Source organism: Theobroma umbraticum, unplaced genomic scaffold (genome assembly GCF_002168275.2).
Source record: "Theobroma umbraticum cultivar Fairchild unplaced genomic scaffold, ASM216827v3 scaffold_204.0, whole genome shotgun sequence".
Taxonomy (NCBI): domain Eukaryota; kingdom Viridiplantae; phylum Streptophyta; class Magnoliopsida; order Malvales; family Malvaceae; genus Theobroma; species Theobroma umbraticum.
In genome coordinates this window covers 4824029-4846650 of record NW_018397267.1, presented here as the reverse complement: position 1 = coordinate 4846650, position 22622 = coordinate 4824029, and the positions used below count along the sequence as shown (strand labels likewise).

The following is a 22622-nucleotide window of genomic DNA, read 5'->3' as shown; positions in this document are numbered from 1 at the left end:
ATGAATGAATGAACTTTAAGTTTCATCCTCTTTAATATACTTTGTAGCCAGTAGCCTAGCACACTATACTTACCAAATCGTATGTCAATACAGTAATTAATATGGATATCGCTTATTACGGTATTTTCATCATAACATGGGCATTGTTTTTCTTGTCACAAGCTACAAGCATGGTATCCCGCTCCCTGGTTTCGGGGCACTTGGAACTTTAGTGCCTGTCCAGTTGGCAATTCCCTCCATTGGAGCCCCCAGAAAAAGCGCCGCAAATTAAGCATAAATTCTTCTAATTATCCCCATGACAGAATAAAGTACACTTTCTGTTATTTTTAATAATAATAATTGTTGTTTTCTCATGATCGTGGAGTATATATTTTGTTTTGTAGCTCGGGTAATGAATAATTGGCCTCAACCGACCTACAATTGTTTCTGCAAATCATGGCATCATCAGATATTTTCTCCTGACTTTCAGTTTACATGGTTTCTTTCTACCTACCAAGACTTGCTCCTCGTTGCTTGCTTCCTTAGGATGGTTTACTCATAAAATGTTAATGTAACTATACAAGTGAGGTACGGTGTATAAGCCCTGTAACAGTGACAGCTGTTTCAGGTGTAATCAAATGTAAATATCTGTGTCAAAATTTACCTCTCTTTACCACAAAACACTTTACAACTGCCTTGATGAGTACGTTTAATTTTGAGCAAAGACATAATGATTTTATTCCTTCCCATGGGCCATTTATCTTTGCTTCTTTGGTTAAAAAGTTGGTTAGCTGGCTAGATACCTGCTGATTTTCGAGCATCACTTTTGGTATTCCTTAACAGATTACAGAATTGAATATGAGGGAGAAATTCACCAGGCTATCTACCCCACTGCTGTACTTTAACATAGCAAACGTACGTAAAAGCTTCTACCATTTCAACTACCAAAACCCTTTTTCAAGTTCCACAAATCTCCTATTTTAGCGTTTGATGGGTTTTCAGTCTGGTGGTTGGCCCCTTGCCTTGTATACTCCATTAGATGAAATCATTCGAGTGGTTGGAATTTAAAACATCATTGCCTTCATTTCTCAACTGAAGCAATACCACTCTGAATTTCATTTCACCTTCTGTCTCTTCATATTACAAGTTGTATTTAGTACTTTAGCTACCTTGTTTTCTAAACCAGCTAGCACCTCTTTCATTGTGGAGCATTTATTTATGCTATAACATCAAACTGTAAAGCAGGTTTCAGATGATCTAAATGAATCGATGCCCTTTTCTTTTAAGGTGGTTTTTCTTTTCTTTTCTATTATTTCTGCTAACTTTATTTGATAACCTGTAGGAAACCATGAGCAAATCTCCAGGACATCCGAAACATGAGACAAGTGATTATGCTTGCTATGAATTTGATCCTCAGGTGAACTTTTCACAGGTAAATGCAACACCTTCGTTCTTTTTGCATCTCTCCCATTTTCTCTTCGTGACTTACCTTCCAAGGATCTTATAATGGAATATATTTTATATTTATATACTTTTGGCAGCAAAATTACCCTGATTTTAACAGACAAAGTACCATCTTATTTGTTATTAATGAACAAAGACAAATTTGTGAGACAAATGTGTTCAGACTCTGATGCTTCAGCATCAGCGCTCCTATAAGGATTTTTGTGGGTTAGGTTTTCTGCCAATAGAAGTTACCATGTATGGTAAGTTATATCTGATTTTGGCTTTGATCACTGTGATCAGTTTCTAGAAGAAGCTAGACAACATGCAAGAGACATAAACTTCCAGCGGTCATCTTCATGTTCAGAGGAAGTGGGAAAAAAAAGAGGAGAGAAAAAGAGCAAGAAATCATGGAAGAATTCTCTCTTCTCATGGTGGAAAATTGACAGAAAGAGCAAACCTAGTCCAGATCCAGTCGATGGTCTTAATATTTCCAAGCCAACTAAAGGCTATGGTTCTGGTCCATTATGCGGAACTGCCAGGGGAGTCGATACACGGCGCCGGCGTCCTTCATCAGGGCCAGTCTCCATCCTTTTCCACCCCACAAGGAAAGTAGAGAGTGAGGTACCTTATGTGTGTCTTGACCAGCCTAACGACCCTTATCAAATCAACGCCTATGGACCTGTCTATTTGGTGACATAGTGTATCTCCCGGGGCTTCGGCATTAGTTTAGCCAAGAAAAAGGTGCCCCACCTGGCAAATGTGGGGAATTTGTAACAGAAACCATAGCGTATTATAATTAATGAGGTAGTAATTAGATATCAATAATCTGAATCTCAGTTCTCATAGGTATATAGTGGGGCATTTAACAGAAGAGGCCCGTAACTAGACGCAGCGCTATTAGTTAATTCGAGTGATAAGAGATTTAAGTCGTAAAAGTGATCCATGTACTCATTGAACTTGGATTTCATTTCTGTCTTCCTTACTCCATTGTATTTTAATCCCCTTCTCATGTTTGTCTGTCTTAAAGTCTCAATGATGGTTATACGTTTCTGTGTTCAATAATTAAAGATGCTTACAAGTCCTCGAAGCCATGCATTGTATAAGCAAGGAATTGAAATGAATTATCAAGTCTATGATTCTAATGTCCACCGGAAATTTAATCTTATTAATGACCATTTTTGTTCATGAAGAACTAGGAAGGTATCACTCCTAAAACAGGAAAAGGTTAGCTAACCTTAACCCTGATTGTCACCACATGCCACTATACCAGTCAAAAAGGCAATAGTGAAAAGAAAGAACAGGGGAAGACACAAGAACAAATTGAAATAAAAGCGGTCCCCTGCCTGAGGGTTGCCAAGCGATAACTTGCATGAGGTTTTGCCTTCTATCTGGATTTGGCGATTTCATGTTACAGTTAGTATTGTGTGGTGAGCCAGATTTCTCACAGAGAAGGCCTTCCTATCATGCACACCTGGCTTCTGCTGCTTAAAAAGAGCATCATGGGGAACACTTCTCACAAAGTCAATTTCATTTCTCAAATCTGGCCAGTAGCTAGATATTCTCCTTAAATGGTCCTATTAGCTTGATATACATAAGGAGCAGTTGGGTCTTAGGCTAACCCACGCTAATCACTTTGTTTTCAGCTATTTTACCTGATCGCTAGAGGAACGCAAGATGGAGTGAAGACTAAAGACCTTGATCATGTCCATGAAACGGAAATATTCCTTGAATGATGCACTCTCAAGACTCAATATGCATGATTCTTGTACACAATTAGAAGGGAAATTTACCTAGTGTTGTAATTCAAAATAGCATTAAGAGATGTTTGTATAAGTCTACTAGAATGCGGCATTTGACATGGTGCTTCATTGAGTTTCTAGTCTGCTTTCAAAACCTTATTCCACAAAACCAGGCATTGGTTGTTGTAAGCCCTCGGTCTATAACCTAAACCAATAGCAGCAATATGCTATTTCCCAACTATTTGCGCTACATAACCAAACCTAAGGTCTAGGCTTGAGCAATTAATCATGTGAACCATATGCTTGTGCTCTAGGCCTCCCATTTTCATTATTTTTCATTCCTTGCAACTGAAGGCAACTTGATTTTCAAAGCAAATGGGCAAGGGATTTGGTCTGAGATAGTGATCAATTTGAAATAAGAATATTATTCAATCAGGAAAGGTCATTGGTTTAGACTTATCAATGCCTAAAGGATTGTCCATGCTCTAGAGGCCGGCGAATTTGTGTTTTTTAAACTGGTTCAAAAAGAGGTGACTAGAAGGTAGAATTTAAATAGGTTGTAAGCTAAGACCTCCGAGTAAATCAATGCATCAACTGAAATTAAGTTTTGTAACTAAATTTATTGGATGATATATTTCAAGCATGTTTGAAATTGATGCAGTTCAATTCTATGCACAGTAGTACTATCAAGAAATCAATAACAAACAAACAAGTTAATCGTAAGGCACGATAAGCAACAAAAATGTTGAGGAGTTGGATTAATAGCTTCACAATAGATGAATCCAGATTGAAACAAAGTCTTCTGCAGAAGAAGGAATTGTTTCTGATACATATATTGTAGGAGAAGATAGATTCTTTCACCTCCGTGATGCAGAGAAGCCCATTCTCTCCAGATACATCACCTATTTCAAACATTTGCTCGAAACCTGTTTCAGCTACGGAATTACCAACATCTTGTACAAGAGACTCAATGCCTCAAAATGCCCAACTCATATCATTGAGCAAAACCATTGTTTCCCAAGAGAACCCCACAAATTCTCAAGGATGGTAAGAATCCAATTGATCATCTCCAACCATTACTGCCTGGATAATGTAAAATAGATATTCAGGTAAATCAGCTCCTTATATTCAACCATCTACTGAGTAACTTCAAACATCAACAGAACTGCTTCCTGAACTACTAGGAGCCACCCTTTTTTCCCTGCTTAAAAGCCTCTTCAAAGACCTCAATCTTGTAGGCATTGGAGACTTTGATTCCTCCTCTGGGAAATTCTCATTCACATTCGTAGGAACATCAATCACCAACATCCCTTCTTGCCTACCACTACCAGATGCCACGGAAGACGAAGCAAAAGAACCAGAAACAGAAGCAGAAGCAGATGCACCCTCTTCCAAAGAGGCACCGCCGCTGCTAACCTGAGTCTGATTACCCCAAAACAACACATTAGTCGGAAAACTAGGGGAATCTGTTGAATGTCCAGAAGCCAAACCATCCTGTGGAGACTGAACATGACCATTAACATTAGCATTAACTTCATCTCCTGACGTAACAGAACCTGAATTCTCAACCTCAACAGCAGCAACAGGATTTCTACAAAGAGGACAAGTAGAGTGTGATTGAAACCACATATCAATACAATCAACATGGAAACCGTGGTTGCATTTAGGAAGCAGCCTAGCTTTCTCTCCTTCTACAAGCTCAGACAAGCAAACGGCACATTCAAGTCCATCTTTGAACTCTTCTTGGCGAAACATTAACACAGGAAGCGAAGCAAGAATAGTGGGATCAAGGCCTTTAGTTGCACGTAGAGGATGAGCAGTGTCTTGCCCCGGAGCAAAGACAAAACGGCGTCGGTTGCGGCGTGAAGGAGGAGGAGCCGATTCTTCAATGCGCCACCAAAACCATTTAGCATAAAGATGAAGAAAAAGAACAAAAACCACCACTAAGAAGAGAACAATTATGGCTATGACCATGATCTTCCCTGTTATTGCCACTGCTGTTGATTCATCAAAACCGGGCTTATCCATCGCTTGCAGACGAGAAAGCTTTTAAGTTGTCAGGAAATGAGAGTACCCAGATGAGACTTTGAGTGAAATTCTGCAAAAAGATTAGATCTTTATACTTTTATGAGAAAAGAAATGAGAGCTAACTAGATAAGAAACAGTCAAGAATTGCAGACTCAAGTGGGATTTTTGTTTCCTGAGGAAATGAGGGATAACCGGATGAGAGAAGGTTTAAAATTTCATAACCCAACTGGGGTTTAACATCTAAAGAAAGCAACCAAACAAGTACAAAGAAATGGAAGGAAATGAGGGGAACCCAGATGAGAAAATGCGCTTAAATTCTAAAAACAATATGGGTTTTTCCCCTTCTTAAAAGGAGGCAATGAGAAGAAATTTGGACAGGTGGGTTTTAAAAGTGGACGGAAAATGTAGATACAAGTTGGAAGAGAATTCAAAGAAGAGATCCCGAAAGAAAATGTCCACTTTGAGGACTTTGACATAGAAAGAATCAAAGAAAGAGAGATTTTTTTGGACTTTGCGATTGAGAGAGGTTGGGGAGGGGGGTTGAGCTGCAACAAGTGAAGAAGATGACGCTACTGGGGTCCAACTTTCTGACTCCTGCTACGGCCTTTAACATAGCCATAGGCTGCGTATGGGACACTAGTATTCTACTACTACTTGTTTTGTTTTTCTTCATTTTGTAAACTTTTTATTCCGCATTTCAACATTAATAGATTAATCCTAAAATTAGAATAGACCCTGTCGTTATCAAAGCTTTGATCCCATTTTAAAGAAATTTCTTGCCACTAAATGACAACCCAAGTTTCAAAGTTTCCAAATCCTTGATCTTGTTGTGTCGCTACTCAAGACATTTGTTTTCAAAATTTTGCAGTTTAGATGGTGATCAACTACTCGTCTATTTTTTGGAACAACCCAAGGTGAAATTTCACCTCAATTACTGGATTTGACATATGGTCATCCTCCCACCTACAAAATTTCCATCCTGTATGTACTTGTCAATTACTATCACACCTTTCAACTTGGTACTCTCCTGTCAATGCAGCCACACACAAATGAAAAGTTCCCTTCCCAACCCAGCTTCTGGGAAACAGCCTCTAGACTTACGACTTGGTCTTTTTCCTTACCTCGTTTCTTTTTTAGGTAATCAAATAACTACCTTTGCTTTCATCAATCTGAGCTCACATTCCTCCCTCGCTGCCTCGTTTGCTCAAATCCAATCATTCTTTCTTAAAACAGTAAAAACATCTTTTAATCATATTTTGACATATGTGTGCCTCTAAGAAATCTGTATCCAATATGAAAGAAAGTTGATTGTGAAAATGTAAATCAATTGATAAAACTTTCCCTTAATGATTAAGTATAGGAAGTATCTACAATCAAATTCCAAATGGAGGATATAGAATATGGGAGAAGCCGACCCAATGTTGTGTACACCAACCATTGAACTTTACAAAGGGCGAGCCAAAAACAGAAAGGGAAACAGTTCCTGTAGTATTAAAGAAATAGCGTCCACAAATTTTACAGGCAAAGCTATGGTATGCATTTTTGTCTATGAACAAAGAAATGCTGACTTTGATTGTGGCCTTGACTGGTAAAAAGATTATGCAATTGACCCAAGCAATGGCACAGCATTACAAAGAATCTTGAGATCACATTGCAACTGTTTTTTGTCTTCTCTTTCACAGAAGGATGGAACGTTGGTGCTCCATACCTAACAACCTTAAACCCCAACTTGAGGTTCAAGTCTTGACTCCTGACCCATGACCCCCCGGCCCGCTCACAGCTCATTTAATCGCGTGTCTTAAGCATTTGAACCATTTAATTAGAGGGGGTAAGATGAATTTGAACCCAATGCACTTTGTTTGAAAAAAATTCGAATATGATTAAATCTGAATTTATTAAAAGATCAAAAATTTGAATAGGAAATAATTCGAAATTAAAATCAATTGGGATTTATTATTAGAAATATAAAATTTAATTATCACTTTTATTTTTAAACGAAATCTAAAACAATTTAAATTTCAAAATGATTCGAATTTAAATATTGATTCAATTCAAATTCATTGATTTATCATATCTAAAAGACAATAATAATTAGGTCTAAATTAACACCAATTTTAAGATTTTTATTTGGGGTGACATTAAAGATTAAAAAGCAAACCCCAAAATTCAGCTCCGATTATGGACTAATGAATACCAAGGGCAGTGGTGCACATTTTCAAACACTGTTTAATCAGTCAGTGGTGGACAGCATCGGTGAATAATTTTAACCAATGGAATAACTACATGAAACTTGCTTTTGTAAGGTCATCTATAGCCTCATAGCCGACAATTTTTCACATGGGTTACCCAATTAATCAAATCTTTAATTTCTACTTTTTTAGAAAAAAACAAAACAAAACACACAAGTCTCAAGAGCAGTAATCCTTTGATCCTTGATTACCTTGGCCCCAAAATACCGCTGATTGTGCACCCGCTTTTCAACATTCGGAGTAAATAGAAATTGACTTGACATGTTGTCCCACCAACGGGTTGGTTTCAACTGAAACTCAACCAAAAATCAAACATGTTTTAGCCCAACCTTACAATATTCCAATTCAACTACACATTTTTATCACTTCCCGGATTCAAAGTGAAAACAGAATTCATTATGATTCGGTTTGATTTATTTTTATTTTTTTACAATTTTATAAAAAATATAAATCAAATGAAACTTATATTAACATCTTTTCCCATTTTTTTTTTATCAAACTTATTCTTTTAAACGTGGGCTGCCACATGTCAAGGTGAAAGTTTTTTATGCTTAAAGCTAATAATTTGTCGATAACGTTATTAACATAATTCTATGCATCTCAAATGATTTTTATAGAATTTAATTATTACGATCATAGAATTTATATAATACAGTAATCAAATATGAACTTTTATTCAATCATTTTTTGTTGTTAAATTTAAAAATAAGAATTCCGGTTGCGATTTTAATTATGTGATTCATATTGTTTGCATAATTGTACAGAACTTGGACCGTTTATAATAATTCTGTGCTCGATGAACAATTGTTACATGACAACTATTTTTGTGGCTTGGTGTTGATGCTAAAGCAATCATGTTGCCCTTGGGTGATAAAATTACAAAGGAAATAAACAATTTTCACCAATGGGACCGCAAAACAATCAAGTTCCAAAATCATTCAGCCTTTTGAATATTCATTAGTTTTTGCAAGACCGAACTGTAATGTAAGCTTTTGCAATTTACTTGCATTTTAACCGCTGTTCCCACATTGAAACAATATTGTTCGCATGATTTTGCCACAATTTTGGGCTTTCAGTTTACATTCTTGAATACTCGCAGAAAACGAAAAGTCAAAAAAATAAGGTTAGACAAAATGATGAACAGGGAATGATGTTTTGTCCTCATGATGGCCTATCGATGGCATCAAGTGGTAAAAGCCATCGAAACATATAGACGTGGATGAATTGTGAGCGTTGATTATTCTTTTTTCTCGTGGTTGGGGAGTGTGGGGGGGGGGGCTGGCTGCTTTTGAGAAAGTTCATGGAAAAAACAGGCCTAATATTCCATAGGGATTGATTTGCCCTAGTGAAAATCAGCAGCTCTGCTTTACTTTTAACTTGTAGCTTTCGTGTTTTAAGGTTTCAAAACCCACCGTTTTACATCATGAAAAAAACAGATTATCCTATACTAGTTTTGTTCAATTCTTAGAGGCATCATTAAAAAACAAAAAGGAATAAAGAAAAGAAAATTTTACTCAAGTAAAATTCATAAATCGGACTGGTAAGATCAAGAGGAAAACTTTGAGAATCTGTTCAAAGGAACCAACTGGTTAAAAATAGAATATGTAAGCGTATAATCTTAGATAATAAAATTCGAGTTATAACACTCTTTTAGGTTTGATTTATAATACTAGTACTAATAATAGTTTGGCATTCATAAATTGAAATTATTAGTCTTTAGCCACGGGCTGCGTTACTTGTAGTTTGGTGCAATTTTAGTTCTTTTTGGTTATGTTTGGCCTACTGCGAGCTGTCGTGCATGGGATTGATTAGTTCTGTAAGGTCCCATTCATGAGCCAAGGCCGCATACAACTTCAAGCAAATTGAGTCATTGAGGTTTCAAAGGGATGGTCTCCAACTTAATTTGAGTCACGTGAAGAATGTGAATGGAAGTTCTAGTAAAGATTTCGGAATCTCAATAATTATTGGGTATAAAACATAACAATCAATTACTTTTTTAATTTAAAAAAGATAATTTAAAATCCTATTTTTTATATATAAAAATGTATATACTTATCATTGTATTAAATATTTATAAATAAAAACATATATTATTACCTCTTTTTAGAAAGATTAGAATTGAAAAGTCGGGTCATTTTCTTTGAATTCTGTTGACACGTGCCCAACATCCCACAGACAGAAAGAAAACCGAAGACACATTGTAGGAGATTGGATTGGATTGGCTATGGGCTGATAGTTCAATTCAAAGTTGGGTTTTGCTTCGTACCCAATGCCTTTTGTTGTCTCACGGTGTCATGTCATAAACCTTTGGTTTTGTAACAAGTGGATAAGCGGGATCCATAGACTGAACCAACGTGATTTTATGGTATCTGTCATTTCATTAGGTAATGGCTTGAGGTTGGGGAAGAGGGGCCAGGCCGGGGGCCGCCTAGCCGGCCACCACAGCCATATCTACCTATGTCCACATCTTAGACTTTGTGGTCAGCCAAAATTTAAGAAAACAAGGTTGTATCGCTCATAAATTACAGCTTAATTTCACTTTAAATGTTTAACTATCCGTTTCCATTAGGCAATGCCTGCAGCTAGAAACGAGTGATACTTTAAATCTTAATCCTTCTATTGGGCATTAATTCGCATTTGTTTTAGTACTTTTTTTTTAATCTTTTGATTTAATTCAACCCCTTTTTTTTTTTTTGCAACACCAACAGAATTTTAAGTATGGAAACTCCCAATGGGTGAGTGCCGATACAATGTTAAAATAATTAAATGTCATAAATAAATATTAAGTGTTATTTTTTGACCAATAATCTACAACAATGAAGAATAAAAATATCTTTTCATTTACCATCTCTATTTACATGTTCATATTCAAGTTTAAGATTTGAAAAAACCCTCCTTAAGCCCCAGTGCAAGGTATCGAAACATGATATTCGTCCCAAGGAGCAAAATGAAGTTATATTTCTCTTTTACTACCAGTCTAGTTAAGGATATGCAAATGATTATTTTGATTAATTTAATTTTATATATTTAATAATTGAATTAATTAAATTTATATTTAAAAATAATCGACATCAAATTAATTTGACTAATTCAGTTCAGTGTTTAAAAATCAAATTTGATAAATATTTTATTTATATATATATTTATATTATATTTTTTAATAAATTAATATTATAAAAATATTAAAAATAATCATAATAAATTATAATAAATAAGATACATACTCGTATAATAAGAGGAACTAAAGAGAAAAAGAAATTAAGTTTAAGATTCCACATCATACCTCAATTAATTTGATTAGAAATTTTTCTAATCAAAATCAAACTAAATTAATTTTAATAACTGAATTATCTAAAAAACAAAACTAATCAAATAAAAAAACTGAACTTATTTCAATTTGGTTCGATTATTCGATTCGGTTTATATTTATTCACCCATTAAAGTCTACCAGCGAAGAAAGAGAGAGGAGAAAAAACCAAGAAAGAATCCAAAAAGCAAACTGAGTATTCCTTCTTTCCCTTACATCATTGGGACAAAAGAATTGATGATTCCGATAAGATAAACCCGTAACCTTTTGGCAGCAAACAATCAACTAACTAATGGAATCATATCTCGGCCTACCATGTTGTAAACAAAAGAATTTATACAGGTATCTGTTTTTCCCTCCTTTAAGAAGAACCCATCAAAGAATGGATCATCGATCCTTTGCCGGCCAGTTAGCTAACTTCATTAAATATACCCAAAGCTCTCACAAACTGCCGACGTAAGCTCCAAAGAAAGAGGATTCTCAATCCATTCACTGATTGTTGTAGCAAAGGAAAGCAAGAAAGAACAGAGAAAGTTCCGATGAGGGGCTACGTTAATCCTGCAGAGAGGGCAAGTTGGACGAACTTTGAGCCAGGCATCAATGCAGTGAACATGAAAACTATGGTGGCATATGGGTAGCGCCCGGAGTTTGTCCCCTTTAGAGACCTTGCTAAGGCACACCACGCAATCAATTTCGTGGCTGCTGCTTCCTTGTCCAAACCGTTGCTTTAACCATTTGCTGTAAACACGGAGGCAGATGATAACGAGGACAGCCATGAAAACCAAGATGATTGGAAGCATCTTGGCTGAATATTTTCGATGGAATTCTGGGATCCCTTATGATCTCTGCACAGCTTCAAATTCAAGCAAGTTGTTTTAGTCGGTTGTTAGGGGGATAAGAAAAGAAATCGCGCAGGAATTTGTTTGGTCTGGCCCGAGTCAAACTTTATGATCTTATTTCTTGGACAGAAAAGCCAGCGGCGCTGCCTGCTTCCGTGTATACTTGCAAGTGGCCAATACGGAAACTGGCTGGAAAGAGGCTGAGGTGGAAACTCCTGACCCTAATCTTATATTCGTTGAAGATTTATTCCAATTCCCGGCTTTGACAAATTAAAACTTGTCCGCTATCAACAGTAGGACCAGATGTTCAGTCAGAGAACTCCAGCAATTAGTTAAATGACCAAATCATAAAAGCCAAAGCTTAATACTGAAAACGTGCAAAATTGGCGTCTTCCTTGATTGCTGAGGCATGAAGCATGAAATAATTATGGGCCAACCTATCCGTTCATGAATTTATATATGCAATGTATCATGTAACGAAAAGGCCAATACTAGTAGGACTCCTTGATATTTTCCCTTAGAATTCTAGATACCAGGAAATTAGAATCTTTGAATTCTTTTTTTATTAATTAAATGTACATATGAAAGGTAAAAAACCACTCCTAACCAACTTCTTGTATGCCTGTGTGTGACAATTTTGAATTTGTTTAATAATTGAGTTTGATATGAAGTAAAATTAGATTATTTAAGCCGCCTATGTTTTCTTAATTTAATCAGCTTCTCAGAATTTACGAATCCTCCTTTTTATTACGAGTGAAATACTATTAGGATAAGTCATTTGAGTGAAATAAAAGATCATACGGGCTAGAAACCATTGGCTTTTAATAAACTATTGATGGGCCCTCCACCAGTTAGTTTCTAATCAAATCAAAACTAGAGGCCTAAAAATCGATGGCCAGGATGTAAACCCAAATCCACCAAATCACCAGGCCCTTTAACATCAATACGGGCTTTCGGAAAAACGCAGTAAAGGGCATTAGACTGAACTCGTTATCCAAAACCCAGCGCCTGCAAATATCAGAAGGGTATCTCTTTTTAACCGTGTGTGGCTAGCTCGGCTTCACGTTGTTTTCTTTTTTGGCTCTTCCAAAACACTCTCTGCATCTCAAATTTCCCAAACTCAGTCTCTCTTGCTCTCCACACCTATCTTATTCTGATATTATCAGCATTTTTGTAAAGAAAGAAAAACCTGTCTCTTTTTGGGTTCCTGAAATGCTGGCGTCTCAATTGTGCTGTTATATTTTGTTGGGACAAGAGTTTAAGTCCAGAGTTTGATTCTTTGGGCTGAATGAGCTCCCATGCCTTTACTAGGTAGACTTTGACTCTCTGGGTTTCTCTTTGTTTCCGTTATTTTGCTGTAGTTCAAGAGATTTTTACTGCTTCTGACTGCTGCAAAGAAGAGATATGTCAGATTTTTTTGCCTTCGCAATTGGCAAGTTTAGCTTCAATCTGTAGTTGTTGAGTTTGTCTTTTGGTAGACGAAAGTGGGTTACTTGTATGGATTTAGTGTCGATAGGGTGTTAAGAATTCTTGTTTTCATTATTTGTCCCTCCTCTGGTTCTTTTCACCAGAAGAACTCTTGCAGCAAATATATTGGTCCTTGTTCATATTTGGTTTTTCTCTTGGGTTTGTGCTTCTTTCACCAGCTTCTACTGATAATTAACTATGAGCATCTTTGCTGTGCTTGGCTGCCTGGACAGATATTGCCACTGCTCAACCTTCCTTGCAAAGTCATCTGGTTCCATTGAGGGCTCAAACTCTTATCCACGGCCAATTTTTGTCAAATCCATGGAAATCCTCCCAACTCCCTACAAGGCTAAATTTTCATGTGGGGCACCTGGAGACTCTGACTCAAGGTGGTAAACTCCAGATTAGAGCCGTTGCTACCCTTGAACCCAAGTGCTCAGTTCCAAAAGAAGATGGACGTAATAAGTCACAGCTCGGCCGTGATTCAAGTCCTTCGTCCACTCAGCTTGAAACTTGGAAGTCTGGAGACTCAGATGAGGAACTGGACGAGAGAGAAAAGTTAAGACGGATAAGGATTTCTAAAGCAAATAAGGGAAACACACCGTGGAACAAAGGCAGGAAGCACAGTGCCGGTAAATTTCCCTTAATTGACCTAGGTTCTTGCACTAGTCAGTCTGTTTCTATTTTGTTTAGTGCATTGTTGTTACGGTTTTACGGCAAATGCGTATACTTGTACCTGCAGAAACCCTTCAACGGATAAGGGAGAGAACAAGGCTTGCAATGCAGAATCCTAAGGTGATGTCATGTAAGAATTTTTTATGTTTTGAGTGGGGATTGAACTTTGTATGTTTTTATGTTTGCATAGAGTGAAATTAATCACATCAGCAAACCTGTTCTCCAGCATTTAGGTTGTTGTCTGGTACACATTTGAATCAATTAATTCATTCCTGGTTAAGAACGAAAACCGAAAGGTCAGGTCTGAACTCTTAGAGGGCCCCCCTTTCGTCCTTTTATTTTGTACATCATAAAAGTGCAATCTTTCATTATAATCAAAATAAAAATTGGTATGAATATTGTGTGAATCTTCTGAACTATATGTCCTTAAATAATGAGATCTCCCCCACGTCCATATCATAAATTGGCTAATTGCTGTAGTTTCTCATCTTTCGATAGCATCTATATTTGAATTGTCTGAAGTGTTCCAATCAGTTGTTCATTTATACTCTGTCAAAAAAAAGTTGTTCATTTATAGATGAGGAATGTTTTGTTTATATATTTGAAATTTTGTATATCTGGAATGTACTTCTTTCTTTCATAGTTTCCTTTCACATTAGTGAGCCCCTATTGATCTCTTTTGAGAATGAAACATTTCTAATGACTTTTTTAAAAAATAAAAAAAATAAAAATGGAAATGAGCTAGTTGAATGGGGAATTGATGGTTTTATCTTTGGAATATTGAGATTACCTTAGACCAAGTCGAAAGGAAAATATTTTCTTCGTCTCATATGCAATTATCTGGCATCAGATTTATTTACTCCTTAAAATAAATTGGAAATGCAGGTCAAAATGAAGTTGGTTAACCTTGGACATGCTCAGAGGTGGGTACTTTCTTGTCAGACTTTTAGTTTTAAAACGCCATCTTTATCTATTAAATTCTAGAAAGTCCTAGTCATTCAGAGTTCTTATATATGTCCAGAATTGGCTTGTACTTGGGTTTCAAATACAGTTTATCAACATATCTGAAATTTATATATGCTTTTGTTTCTACCTTGTTTGACTCTCTTCATAATGATCCTACAGCAAAGAGACAAGAGAAAAAATTGGAATTGGAGTGCGAATGGGGTGGGAAAGGCGCCGTGAGAAGTTAATGGTGCAGGAAAATTGCCACTTTGAGTGGATGAACTTGATTGCAGAAGCTTCTAGAAAAGGCTATTTCGGTGAGGAAGAGCTGCAGTGGGATTCTTACAAGATGCTAGATGCACAGCTGACAAAGGAGTGGTTGGAAAGTGTCGAAGAAAGGAAAACGATGCCTAGACCAAAAGGTAGCAAGAGAGCACCAAAATCCCTTGAACAGAGAAGGAAAATTGCAGCAGCCATTGCAGCCAAATGGGCTGATCCCGTAAGTGCTTGCATGATTTTTTTCCTTCAGCTGTGAAGATTATGTCATGGATAGTAAGCAGAACCTATAGGAGTTGAGCATAAAAATGATCCCAACTTATGCTAAAATTGTAGTGAGCCTTCACAAATAAATAAAGGATGGAAAAAGTGGAAAAATAGTGTTGCAATGAGAAAGGGGAAAGTTTGTGATGTTTGCATAGTAAGACACCTGAATATTTTTTTGGTCACCTCACTCTTGTCAGACCCAATTCAACTGAGGAAACCTAGGTTTGGAGGTTTCTATCCACTTCCAGATCCAACTTGGATCTGGATTACAAGCGTGTTGACTTTCCCTAGTATTTTTATTTTATTTTCTTTTCAAACTGGACACCCAAATCTCAACCTTTTTAATATTTACTGTTTAGCTGCCTTAATTCCCCTCACCACCATCTATGCATCTATAGTCAATTGAATTGTTATGGACTGTGAGAATACCCAAGATGGGATTATTCCAACAGATGTCACTTAGTACTGATTTAATTACCATCAAGGTATCCTTATAGTTGCATCCGAACTTGGGTTTTTTGTTCTTGTTATTTCCCTGAATAGGAATACCGTAAGAGAGTTTGCTCTGGCTTGGCAAATTATCATGGCACACCAGCTGGGGCTGAAAGAAAATCGAAGAGGAAGCCAATGGGTGGTACACGGTCCATGCAGAGCCCTTCAAAGAGGAAAGCTAGTGACACAAACAATTCTTCTACTAGTGAGAATATAAGCCCAATTGAGCGGTTAAGGTTTCAAAGAAGAAATAAACCACTTTATAAGGATCCTATGGCAAGTTCCAAACTTGAAATGATAAAGAACATCAGAGCACAAAGAGCAGCAGAAGAATCTAAGAAAACAGAAGCTGTTGAACGAGCAAGGTTAGCCATTTGTTCTTAGTCTTTGCTTATATTCTGCAAGCATATAACATGAATGGGAGCAATGCGAAATGCAAGGGTTGCCATGCCTGTCCCAACCTTCTTAGATATTTCTCTTAACCATTTCCATGCATCATCGTCTTACATATTTTGTAGCAATGAGAAATTTAGGTTGCTAATTCACTGGATAACTCTATGCTCACATATATGACACTGCAGACTTTTAATTGCTGAAGCTGAGAAGGCTGCGAAAGCCCTTGAGGTTGCTGCAGTGAAGAGCCCTGTTGCTCGAGCTTCCCTCATTGAAACCAGAAAGCTTATAGCAGAAGCAATTCAATCAATTGAATCCATTGAGAGTGGACAGGTTACATCTGATGAGAATGGTGGATATGTTTCTGTTGACTCAGCTGAACCAGTTAGCCAGGTTGAAAAGAATATGCAAATCCAATCTGAAAACAGCGGTTTGAACCAAGCAGAACAGAAAGAAGTAAATGGCAAGCAAAACCTTTCATTAAGTAAGAATGAGGAGTTTAATTTCCCTAACTATGTGTTCCAGAGGATAGTGAACGGTGACAATGATGAACTTACTTCTCCGAGCTCGAATAATTATAGTTTATCAACTCTCAACTTTGAAAGTTTAATTAAGAAGTCTGATTCATCTAAACATGTTGACCTGTTGGTAACAAATGGGATTATCAAACATGAGAGGAATCCTCTACCAAATGGAATCAAATTTAAGCTGAAGGATGGTGACGTGCCCTCTAAACCAGTTATTGTAACTAAGAAATGGGTCCGTGGTAAGCTTGTTGAAGTAACTGAAGAAGCTTCATAGATATCATAAACTAGACATAGATATTCATCTGATCTTCCTGAACATACTGAGCATATGCTGCAATGTGTTATGTGCAAGAGTCCAACAATCTTCATGAAGGAGCTTGGGCACTGCCACTGACTTGTGGAATTTTCCCTATTATCAGCTATATTTAATAGTTGCAATTGGCAGAATCTTTTGATATTACTGCAGCACTTGAAGCACAGATGTATCTGTCAGTACTTTTTTTAAAATTGTAATGTTAGATTAGTTCTTAAATGAAAAAGTATTACTTTCTTCGTGTAGGCGATAGAGTCTGACAGAGGTGCTACATTAGAATCCAGGTTTGGAGTTTTGCATGGCAAACTATAATGCTTTATATGTACATATTCAAAGACTGCATGCAATGCAGGCTTGTATTACATATATCCATTCACCAGGTAAAAGCTTTTCCATATTTCAACTATGGTAGTGTTTTAAGTAAAAACGCAGCTCTACTTATCACAGTCTTGGTAGCTCTTAACTTGGGAGTTGATTTTTTCCCCACTTCTATCCTCTTGCTTTCTTTCTCTTCTTTCCCATTCTTGATCTCCTGTTCCACGTCCTCCTCCTAACCAAAAAAGAAAAAAAAATTCATGGACAGGCAACAAAAACACTGAATGTAACACAGATAATATATCAAAACTGAAGCTTGCTAGATCCATAGTAAGCAAGTCATAGAGAAAAGTCAGTTACATCGATACGTTCATTGGTGGGCCGCTTTGCCCCATGCACAGCTGCCCGGTTTGATGCTTTGAGGGTATGTAACCGCAGCCACTGGTCCTGCTTCTGGTTCCAGACCATCCTAGCGCTACTACCCACTGCTCTCCATCTACCACTAACTCCAACCCTTCCCTCCATTTTCTTCAAGGGTTCAAGCTCGACCGCAAAGGCTTTCCTCCTACCGTTTCTGCTCCTTATAATTCTTCAAATTTCAATAACTCATTGTCCCCGTGTGTAGGGTAATGATGACACTTGTTGTCCAGTGTTTTACTACGTGGCAATGTCTTACTCTGTTTCTCACGTGGTAGGAAGCACGATGTCGTATCCTTGTTGGATAATAAATAGATCGGGCCGGTGGATCCAACCCACCCGAGGCAATGGTGGGCCGGTAGGGAGTCATTTTCCTCCACCGACCGTTTCTGCTTCATCAACAAATTGGCATTCTTGCTTACGCCAACACCACTTAAAATAAAAATTCACTCTTTTTTTTCTCTTTGCATCAAAACCCCAAAATGTAAAACAATCCCCATTTCCATTCTAATCACCCGAAAAAACAGATTTTCAAAATCGCAGTTATCATCACCGACTCAGCGATTCACTCGCTCACTTCCTCAGTCGCTGGCTCACTCCTAAGCAACGATGGACCGAGATTCTTCCGACGAAGACGACGACCGCCAAACCTTAATCCACCAAAATGACACGAAGAACCTCCCGCACCAAATCCCCGCCAGCCCGCACCCTTCAACTAGCCCAAGATCCAGTTTCCACATCGAAGAGCTGGAATCCCAAATCCGACGGCGTTTCAAACTCACCTTCAACAAACGTTACCTCTGGGCCATTTTCCTGCCTCTCCTCATCATCCCAATCTACTTCTCCACTGACATTCGCTCCCTCTTCTCTTCCAACATCTCCTCCCTTAATTTCAATACGGTGTCGGATCGAATCAGGGAATCACAACTCCAAGCTCTTTATTTGTTAAACCAACAGCAAAACTCCCTTCTTTCTCTCTGGAATCACACTTTCGTTAACTCTAATAACAACATGACAGCCGTCCAATATGATGACATCAAAGCCTCATTACTCACTCAGATCACATTAAACAAACACATCCAGCAAATCCTCTTATCCCCTCACAAAACCGGGAACTCCCCTCAAAACGGTACCCTCTTAGACCCCAACTTTCCTGGTTACAGTTTCGACCGATGCAGAAAAGTTGACCAGAAATTTGCTGAAAGAAAAACAATCGAATGGAAACCAAAACCGAATAAGTTCTTGTTCGCGATTTGCTTGTCGGGTCAAATGAGTAACCACTTGATTTGTTTGGAAAAGCACATGTTTTTTGCGGCGGTTTTGAATCGGGCGTTGGTAATTCCGAGTTCGAGATTCGATTACCAGTACAATCGGGTTTTGGACATCGAGCACATTAACGATTGTATTGGGAAAAAAGCTGTTATTCCATTCGAAGAGTTTATGGAAATCAAGAAGAATCACGCTCACATTGATAAATTCATTTGCTATTTTTCGAGTCCGCAGCCGTGTTACGTGGACGAAGAGCATTTGAAGAAGTTGAAGTCGTTGGGGATTTCGATGGGGAAACTGGAAACGGCTTGGAAGAATGAGGATACTAAGAAGCCGAGTCAAAAGACGATTAAGGATGTGGAGGAGAAGTTTGGTTCGGATGACGATGTGATTGCCATTGGGGATATATTTTATGCGAATGTGGAGAGAGATTGGGTTTTACAACCGGGTGGTCCGATTGCTCATAAGTGTAAGACTTTGATCGAGCCGAGTAAGCTCATTTTGTTGACTGCTGAACGGTTTATTCAGACGTTCTTGGGGAGTAATTTCATCGCTCTTCATTTCCGGCGACATGGATTCTTGAAGTTCTGGTATGTTTTTTGATTTCCTTGTGATTTTCTGGATTTAAAGATTTGAACTTGTTTAGGCAAGTAACAATTTTTACTAAGCAAATATCTTATGCTTAGTTTGCTTTGGTTAAATATTTGTTAGTTGGTATTGAGAAGATAAGTTTCCTCTAGGTGTGTTAATTGTTTTTGTTTCAATTTATCTGTTTTAAGTTGAGCATATCATATGATTTAACTTGAGGTCGTAAGCTCTTAATTCAAAGTGCTGAAATTTGTTGGAGCTTGAAATAATAGTGTGTAACTCTTCTTGTCCTAGGCATGGACAATTGTAAAAATTTGGTTCAAAGTATTTTGCACTAATATGGAATTCCATATTTTAAATTCCCATGGAAAAAAAATTAGGTTGGCATTTTAATTAAAAGCACCTTATTGGCATCTTGGGTCTGCTTCTGTCTCCTTTTGTTGTGTGAGATGAGATGAGTTTTTTGTATAAATGCCACTAACATTTCTTGCTTATCTCCCAGCAATGCTAAAAAGCCAAGCTGCTTTTATCCTATTCCTCAAGCTGCAGATTGCATCACTCGAATGGTTGAAAGGGCCAATACTCCAGTTATATACCTTTCAACAGATGCAGCAGAAAGTGAAACTAGTTTGCTGCAATCGATGGTTGTGCTGAATGGGAAGACAATACCACTTGTGAAACGTCCTCCTCGTAATTCAGCCGAAAAATGGGATGCCTTGTTATATAGGCATGGGCTTCAGGAAGATCCTCAGGTGAGATTTTGAAACCATTTTCGTGTTAACAGGAAGAACATATATGGATGCTTTTGAAGACGTCCTGTCTTTTCAAAGGTTAGAATGGGGTACCTTGGTTTGTCCTTTCACTCTTCGAACCCTCAATCCTTATGACTTCAGGAGTTGCTAGATTTCAAGGCTAACCTCTTGGGGAAATTATAGTAGGTTGCGTTGCTCATCTGGGTTGTCAAGAAGTGAGGTTTGTTGCCCCATCTCACTTGGAAATGGCCTGTTTTCTTGATCACATTTCACCAAAACGATCCAAAGTTCCTGGTCTACATATTAGATGTTACAAACAATTGAGGGTGTTCTATCTGTTAGGTTTATTGCACAAAATATGACCTGTTGAGTTTTTAACGATAACAGAGCTCCCTTCTCTTTCCTTGTTCCTCTTTCTACCCCTCTCCCATCCCTCTGAAGTTCAAGCTGTGGTTGGTTAGGAAAAGCATGAATCAGTGGATATTTGAGTTTGCCCCATAGTTCAACAGACGCTTTTGAATCTTTTTAAGTTTTTGTTTCCATTATTCTTTAGGACGGTGCCAAAGTATTTTGTAAATTCATGATGAGGGTCCTCAAAGTATTGACCTTTTAGTAGCGATATCATTACAGTTTTCCTAGATCAATCTAAATTTGATCTTAATTGTTACATTGAAGGTGGAAGCTATGCTGGATAAGACCATCTGTGCTATGTCTAGTGTGTTCATTGGAGCCCCAGGTTCAACTTTCACAGAGGATATTTTGAGGCTCCGAAAAGACTGGGGAACTGCATCTTTATGTGATGAGTACTTATGCCAAGGTGAAGAGCCAAACTTTACTGCAGGTGCGGAGTGAAGAAGATGCGAAATGGCAGGTTGCAAATTCGCTTTAGCTTGAATTTTCTCATGCTCCTTGCTCCCGGAGATTGTCTATTGCGGAGGATGGTTGGTTTGCGGTTATTGTATTGTAGTGTATTATAAGGTCATTAAATTGATTATTAGTTTTGCATCATTCTTACACTGTGGTCGAGTATGTTTTATTTGATCCATTTTGGCGTTCATTAACTTAGCCACTAAACCTGAATTGATTTGTTGACTTTGTAAATTTGCAATCAGTAGTTGGAGAAGACAACTTCTTGGAAGGAAGAGCCTATGGCCCCCATTTCTTCTTGTAAGGAAGAGACTGACTTGACTTTATCATTAACCCATCTGTAACCCAACAGCAGACCCGTTATTATTTTATGAATGGAAAGCTCGTGCAGTTAAACTAGTGAACGTATGGTGACTTTGTTAGGAATGAATGTGAATGTGATTGTGATTCTTGGGAACGTAATTACTTAGAAGGTGATTGTTGAGCGAATTTTATACATGAAAAATATTGATTTAAATAATGAAAAAAGAAAGAAAAAAGTTTATGAATGGTAGGAGCAAGTTTATATTTAAAATGATTAAATAAAATAATTTTTTTTAAAAAAAAGATAAATGTGAAAGAAAGAAAAACAATTACAATCAAATATGTGAAAGTTTCCGACTATGATAGAGATGGGCATTCCAAGCTTTTATCCCCTGAGGTAAATGTGAACCCTGAAACGAACTGAATCCATGGTAGCCCTAGAGATATCAGTTGAAGTACAAGCTTCTTCCCATACTTGCCGTTACTCCTCTCAGTGCTGACGAGATATATAGATGTATGCATTCCAAGCCAATCTTAAGGATAAGCGCAGGGAGAGATCGATTCGATGGAGAACAAGAAGCTTTGTCTGAGGTGAGCGCTAAGGACCCGAGTTAGGATTAAAATGAGAAAGGTTCACTCTTTTCCTTTTCAATGAATATTACCTTTCCTTTGATCATGAAAAGTTAACTTTATAGATATATTTTATACTAGTACGAGAATCTCATGCCTTCCAATTAAATTATAGAACGTGATTCATATTTTTGCAATACCAATTTATTCATATTTTTAGTATCAATTTTACCTTTTCAGAAGTTAAAGATAGTCAAATTACTTACCTAATAAAAAAAATTGAAACAAATGAAAAATGGCTTGCTTGATTAATTGTGAACATAAATTACATAATTGAATCCAAAGTGGATGAAGAAAAGAGATAATGTAGGCACTTTCTACATAGTTGCATGCCATAAAGTTTTTCTTTAAAAAAAGTATTTAAAAGTGAATAAAGGAAATTGAAAATTATAGAGATAATGCTTAAATAGCTAATCCAACTTACATCTAGCTTATTGGAGTCCTATCTCCTCTCAACAAAATGTTCAACTTTGAACCTTTCAAACATTAAAGATGATTGCTTTCAGCACAATATTATTGGTCAAAATCTGATTATAATA

At 37.3% G+C, this 22622-nt stretch overlaps 4 protein-coding genes across 5 annotated transcripts; 3 read left to right on the top strand and 1 right to left on the bottom strand.

Annotated features, from left to right (window-relative positions):
• Window positions 1-255: 255 nt before the first annotated feature.
• Window positions 256-2423, top strand: LOC110424177 (uncharacterized). 2 transcript variants are annotated; one of them, XM_021438696.2, is made up of 3 exons: window positions 256-894; window positions 1322-1411; window positions 1726-2423. In XM_021438696.2, the coding sequence occupies exons 1-3, from the start codon at window positions 838-840 to the stop codon at window positions 2122-2124; spliced, it is 546 nt and encodes a 181-aa protein (XP_021294371.1). In that variant the 5' UTR covers window positions 256-837; the 3' UTR covers window positions 2125-2423. The 2 variants fall into 2 exon arrangements, with proteins under 2 accessions (XP_021294371.1, XP_021294372.1); XM_021438697.1 differs by lacking the exon at window positions 256-894 and adding an exon at window positions 907-1224.
• A 1471-nt stretch (window positions 2424-3894) lies between these two features.
• On the bottom strand, window positions 3895-5749 carry LOC110424041 (RING-H2 finger protein ATL3-like). Its single transcript, XM_021438517.2, has one exon. It carries the CDS (start codon window positions 5190-5192, stop codon window positions 4314-4316), a length of 879 nt encoding a protein of 292 aa, XP_021294192.1. The 5' UTR covers window positions 5193-5749; the 3' UTR covers window positions 3895-4313.
• Window positions 5750-12597: 6848 nt separating this feature from the next.
• LOC110424123 (muscle M-line assembly protein) lies at window positions 12598-17187 on the top strand. The gene is made up of 7 exons (XM_021438627.2): window positions 12598-12898; window positions 13288-13686; window positions 13797-13849; window positions 14615-14652; window positions 14855-15173; window positions 15761-16074; window positions 16291-17187. Exons 1-7 carry the CDS (start codon window positions 12886-12888, stop codon window positions 16901-16903), a joined length of 1749 nt encoding a protein of 582 aa, XP_021294302.1. The 5' UTR covers window positions 12598-12885; the 3' UTR covers window positions 16904-17187.
• Window positions 17188-18083: 896 nt separating this feature from the next.
• LOC110424749 (O-fucosyltransferase 36) lies at window positions 18084-21549 on the top strand. Its single transcript, XM_021439411.2, has 3 exons — window positions 18084-19533; window positions 20034-20283; window positions 20959-21549. The coding sequence occupies exons 1-3, from the start codon at window positions 18284-18286 to the stop codon at window positions 21133-21135; spliced, it is 1677 nt and encodes a 558-aa protein (XP_021295086.1). The 5' UTR covers window positions 18084-18283; the 3' UTR covers window positions 21136-21549.
• The last annotated feature ends 1073 nt before the right edge of the window (window positions 21550-22622 follow it).

Bases quoted from the DNA above. Each gene is read 5' to 3' on its own strand.
- LOC110424177 (XM_021438696.2), top strand. From the start codon at position 838: ATGAGGGAGAAATTCACCAGGCTATCTACCCCACTGCTGTACTTTAAC. The intron at 895-1,321 runs GTACGTAAAAGC...GATAACCTGTAG, and splicing joins TGTACTTTAACATAGCAAAC to GAAACCATGAGCAAATCTCC. The intron at 1,412-1,725 runs GTAAATGCAACA...CACTGTGATCAG, and splicing joins CTCAGGTGAACTTTTCACAG to TTTCTAGAAGAAGCTAGACA.
- LOC110424041 (XM_021438517.2), bottom strand. From the start codon at position 5,192: ATGGATAAGCCCGGTTTTGATGAATCAACAGCAGTGGCAATAACAGGG.
- LOC110424123 (XM_021438627.2), top strand. The intron at 13,687-13,796 runs GTAAATTTCCCT...TTGTACCTGCAG, and splicing joins AGGCAGGAAGCACAGTGCCG to AAACCCTTCAACGGATAAGG. The intron at 15,174-15,760 runs GTAAGTGCTTGC...TTCCCTGAATAG, and splicing joins CAGCCAAATGGGCTGATCCC to GAATACCGTAAGAGAGTTTG.
- LOC110424749 (XM_021439411.2), top strand. From the start codon at position 18,284: ATGGACCGAGATTCTTCCGACGAAGACGACGACCGCCAAACCTTAATC. The intron at 19,534-20,033 runs GTATGTTTTTTG...CTTATCTCCCAG, and splicing joins CATGGATTCTTGAAGTTCTG to CAATGCTAAAAAGCCAAGCT. The intron at 20,284-20,958 runs GTGAGATTTTGA...GTTACATTGAAG, and splicing joins GGCTTCAGGAAGATCCTCAG to GTGGAAGCTATGCTGGATAA.